Source organism: Loxodonta africana, chromosome 3 (assembly GCF_030014295.1).
Source record: "Loxodonta africana isolate mLoxAfr1 chromosome 3, mLoxAfr1.hap2, whole genome shotgun sequence".
Classification (NCBI taxonomy): Eukaryota; Metazoa; Chordata; class Mammalia; order Proboscidea; family Elephantidae; genus Loxodonta; species Loxodonta africana.
In genome coordinates this window covers 22,079,465-22,084,472 of record NC_087344.1, presented here as the reverse complement: position 1 = coordinate 22,084,472, position 5,008 = coordinate 22,079,465, and the positions used below count along the sequence as shown (strand labels likewise).

Here is a 5,008-nt window from a genome sequence, read left to right as displayed (position 1 = left end):
TTTTAATGACTGTAGCTTTAAAATAAGTTTTGAGACCAGGAAGTGCGAGTCCTCCTACTCTGTTCTTTTTCAATATTTCTGTGGCTATTTTGGGTCCTTTGCAGTTCTACATAAAATTTAGGACCGGCTTTTCCACTTCTTCAAAGAAAAATGTTGGAATGTTGATGGGTAGCACGTTCAATCTATAGATCGCTTTAGGTAGTGTTGACATCTTGACAATATTAAGGCTTCCGATTCATGAGCATGGAATGCCCTTCCACTTATTTGGATGGTCTTTAACGTCTTTCAGGAATGTTTATATTTTTCAGTACATAAGTCTTTTACTTCTGTAGTAAATTTGTCCTAGGCGTTTTATTCTTTTAGATGCAATTGTAGATAGATAGAATTTTTTCCTTAATTTCCTTTCAGAACATTTGCTCCTGGCATATAAAAACATAACTGTGATTTCTGAGATAACCTCATATCCTTCCACTTTTCTGAATTTATATGTTATGTGTTCTTTGGCGTACAAAAAGTTCTCAGTTTACAAATATATGACTGATGGACAACTCCTATTTGCCCTTTAATGTTATGTAAATCTGCTCTCACTTTGAAACAATCAAACCAACGCCTATGCAAAAAATCCTTCATTACAATCACTTTCACTTATGCACATGCATCTTTTAAACCATGGAAAAGCTTTGAACCATTTATTGCACTAAAGTAAATCTAAATAAGAACTATATGCACATGATCTGACTTACCTACAAATTCGTTTTAAAGATATACTTAGGAACTGATCTCGTTTGTAACCTGGGGACCATCTGTATTCTATCTATAGAAAAGCTAGCTGCAAAAAGAGATAGCTTTACTTTTTCCTTCCCCATTTGTATGCATTTTTTTTCTTTGTCTTGCCTAATTGCTCTAGTTAGAACCTGCCCTACCATACTGAATAGCAATGGTGTGGGGCAGGGGGTGGGGCGGTTTGAATTTTGTCAAAAACCTTTTCCGCCTTGAAGGACATGATTATGTGGCTCTTTACCTTTGTTCTATTGATGTAGTGTATTATATTCACTGATTTTCTAATGTTGAAACCACCTTGCATTCCTGGGATAAATCCCATTTGATCATGGTGTATAATCCTTTTAACATGCTGATGGATTCAGCTTGCTAGAATTTTGTTGGGGATTTTATTGCCTATATTTATCACAGATATTGGTCTGTAGTTTTCTTTTTTGTGGGGTCTTTGTCTGGTTTTGTTACCAGGGTGATGCTAGCCTCATAGAATTAGTTAGGGAGAGTTCTGTCCTTTTGTAGTTTCTGGAAATTTTAAGAAGGATTGGCATCTTTTGTTCTGTAAATGTTTGGTGGGATTCCCCAGTGAAGCTGTCTGGTCCTGGACTTTTCTGTCTTGGGAGGTTTTTGATATGGCTTTGGTATCTTCACATGTTATGTCTGTTGAAGTCTTGTCTTTCTTCTACACTTAATGATTTTACTGTCTTTATAAATTTCTTATCTGTAAATGTCTTTGATCCTCTGACATTCTTCAACATTCTTTAGCTGAGTGGCTCTAAAGTGGGTTTGTATAGAAAAGGGTGAATAGCACAGAAATCAATGAGGAAAGAGGTCTAGGAAGAATAATTTTACCACAATTGAGAAGAGTTGCTGAAGGGGGTGTATGTCTTAAGTGTGAATGCTTTGCGTGTGAATTTCCTGAATTCAAATATAGACAAAGGGCTGGGTGACTATGTTCTTGTTTCCTTTTACTGACCTTTCTTTACTTTCCCAAAGGTGTCTCTGCAACATGGACCCACAGAATCTAACACGTGTATCTGAATTTGTACTCTTGGGCCTCTCAGAAGATCCAGAACTGCAGTCCTTCCTCTTTGGACTGTTCTTGTCCATGTACCTGCTTGCTGTGCTTGGAAACCTACTCATTATCCTGGCTGTGAGCTCTGACCTCCACCTTCACACCCCCATGTACTTCTTCCTCTCCAACCTGTCCTTGGCTGACATTGGTTTCACCTCTGTCACAATCCCAAAGATGCTTATGGATATCGATACACACCACAGAATCATCTCCTATGGTGACTGCCTGATTCAGTTGTCTTTTTTCGTATTTTTTGGATGTATGGACAATCTTCTGCTGGGGGTGATGGCCTATGATCGGTTTGTGGCCATCTGTCACCCACTTCACTATCCAATCATCATGAATCCCAACCTCTGTGGCTTGATGGTTTTAGTGTCTTTTTTTCTCAGCCTTTTGGACTCCCAGCTGTACTGCTTGATGGTGTCACAACTTATCTTCTGCACGGAAGTGGAAATTCCTCATTTCTTCTGTGATCCTTCTCAACTCCTCAACCTTTTCTGTTCTATTGCCACCACCAAAAAAATACTAGTGTATATTATTGTTCCCATCCTTGTAGGTGTTCCAGTTTCAGCAATCCTTTTCTCTTATACTCGAATTTTTTCCTCCATTCTGAGAGTTCCATCATCAAGTGGGAAGTATAAAGCTTTTTCCACCTGTAGCTCTCACCTGTCAGTCGTTTGCTTATTTTATGGCACAGCTATTGGAGTGCACCTGAGTTCAGCTGTCTCACCTTCTCTCAGGGGTGGTGCAGCGGCCACAGTGATGTACTCTGTGGTCACCCCCATGCTAAACCCCTTCATCTACAGCCTGAGGAACAGGGATATCAAGAAAGCCCTGCAGAGGCTCCTCAGCAGACCAGCATGATGTCAGTAACTGTGTCATTTTTTTGGTCTGTGGATTATAATAGGCAGAAAACCAAACGTGGAGCTTGAATGCATGCTCCTTTGGTCACATAATTTTTGTAACTCTCATTGTTTTCATTCCCTTGATGTTTCTTATCAGAATATTGATTACTTGACTCATTAGTGGGGAGATTAGGGATATTTTGAAATATGTGGTACATGGTAATATATACCCAGTTGAGTCCTATAACCCCTATGGAGCCTTCTGTATTTGTCATCTATGACACAGGCATACTGGTGAAATGAAATGCACAACTTTCTTTAATAAAAAATGCAATCCACAACCTTTTCCAAAGTTCATGACTAATGTCCATGTAACAACTATCTTATCTATTTATACAGTTTAGGTGTAATAATGTTTGTTATTAGTCCTCAGACTTGGCTTCATATTGGAATCATCTGGTGAACTTTAAAGACACTCTTGCCTAAGTTGTACCACCAGGGATGCTGATTATTTAGATTGGGGTGTGTGGTGAGATTTTTCAAAGTACCTCCAGATATACCAGTGAGCAGCCAAGGTTGGAGACTATCTAAATAAGACCATTCTTCAAAAATGACTAATATGCCTTGGGTCCTTTATTCCTCGTGAAGAGATGCTGAAGATCTGAAAGCAATCAGAGCTCACAATGGGGATGATATGAAAGAACTTCAAGCAATGGGATTTTTCTCAATGTTCCTGGAAATAGTTCTTCAAAAATCTTCTCCCTCCATATCATAGAGCTCATCGTATGTGCTGGATATTAAGCTCTTGTGTCTCTGCTCCAAACTCACCTTTCTATGTACTATTGGTGATGCCAGAGTACAAGTCATCCCATCTCTGCTCTGATTTCCATCTGACTTTCTTGCAAAGTTCTTCCAATGTTTTGCTATAAAGATAAAAAAGTAGAGGCGGGGCCAAGATGGCGGACTAGGTGGACGCTACCGCGGATCCCTCTTGCAACAAAGACTTGGAAAAACAAGGGAATCGATCACATACATAACAATCTACGAACTCTGAACAACAAGCACAGACTTAGAGACGGAAAACGAACTAATATGGGCAGACAGCGACCGTTTTCAGAACCAGGAGCCAGCGTACCAGCTGACTACCTGGAAAATCTAGTTTCCCAGTGATGGCTCGGAGACAGCAGTCCATATCAAACCACATAAAGAAACAGACCATGACAGCTTCTCCAACCCCCCCAAACAAAAGAATCAAAATCTTTCCCAAATGAAGATACAATCCTGGAATTATCAGATACAGAATATAAAAAACGAATTTACAGAATGCTTAATGATATCACAAATGAAATTAGGATAAATGTAGAAAAAGCCAAGGAACACACTGATAAAACTGTTGAAGAACTCAAAAAGATTATTCAAGAACATAGTGGAAAAATTAACAAGTTGCAAGAATCCATAGAGAGACAGCATGTAGAAATCCAAAAGATTAACAATAAAATTACAGAATTTGACAACACAATAGAAAGTCAGAGGAGCAGACTCGAGCAATTAGAATGTAGACTGGCACTTCTGGAGGACCAGGGAAACAACACCAACATAGCTGAAAAAAAATCAGATAAAAGAATTAAAAAAAATGAAGAAACCCTAAGAATCATGTGGGACTCTATCAAGAAGGATAACTTGCGAGTGATTGGAGTCCCAGAACAGGGAGGGGGGACAGAAAACACACAGAAAATAGTTGAAGAACTCCTGACGCAAAACTTCCCTGACATCATGAAAGACGAAAGGATATCTATCCAAGATGCTCATCGAACCCCATTTAAGATTGATCCAAAAAGAAAAACACCAAGACATATTATCATCAAACTTGCCAAAACCAAAGACAAACAGAAAATTTTAAAAGCAGCCAGGGAGAAAAGAAAGGTTTCCTTCAAGGGAGAATCAATAAGAATACGTTCAGAATACTCAGCAGAAACCATGCAGGCAAGAAGGGAATGGGACGACGTATACAGAGCACTGAACGAGAAAAACTGCCAACCAAGGATCATATATCCAGCAAAACTCTCTCTGAAATATGAAGGTGAAATTAAGATATTTACAGATAAACACAAGTTTAGAGAATTTGCAAAAACTAAACCAAGACTGCAAGAAATGCTAAAGGAGATTGTTTGGCCGGATGACCAATAATATCAGGTACCAGCAAAATACAAGGTCACAAAACAGAACGTCCTGATATCAACGCAACTGAAATAGAGAAAGCACAAAAACAAACAAATTAAGACTAATTCTAAAAAATAAATAAATAAACAAAATA

General features: G+C 38.7%; 1 protein-coding gene across 1 annotated transcript; it reads left to right on the top strand.

The window, feature by feature from the left end:
- The first annotated feature begins 642 nt into the window (after window positions 1–642).
- LOC100669627 (olfactory receptor 7E24-like) lies at window positions 643–2,713 on the top strand. The gene has a single exon (XM_003422909.3). It carries the CDS (start codon window positions 1,727–1,729, stop codon window positions 2,711–2,713), a length of 987 nt encoding a protein of 328 aa, XP_003422957.3. The 5' UTR covers window positions 643–1,726.
- Window positions 2,714–5,008: the final 2,295 nt, after the last annotated feature.

Bases quoted from the DNA above. Each gene is read 5' to 3' on its own strand.
- LOC100669627 (XM_003422909.3), top strand. From the start codon at position 1,727: ATGTTCTTGTTTCCTTTTACTGACCTTTCTTTACTTTCCCAAAGGTGT.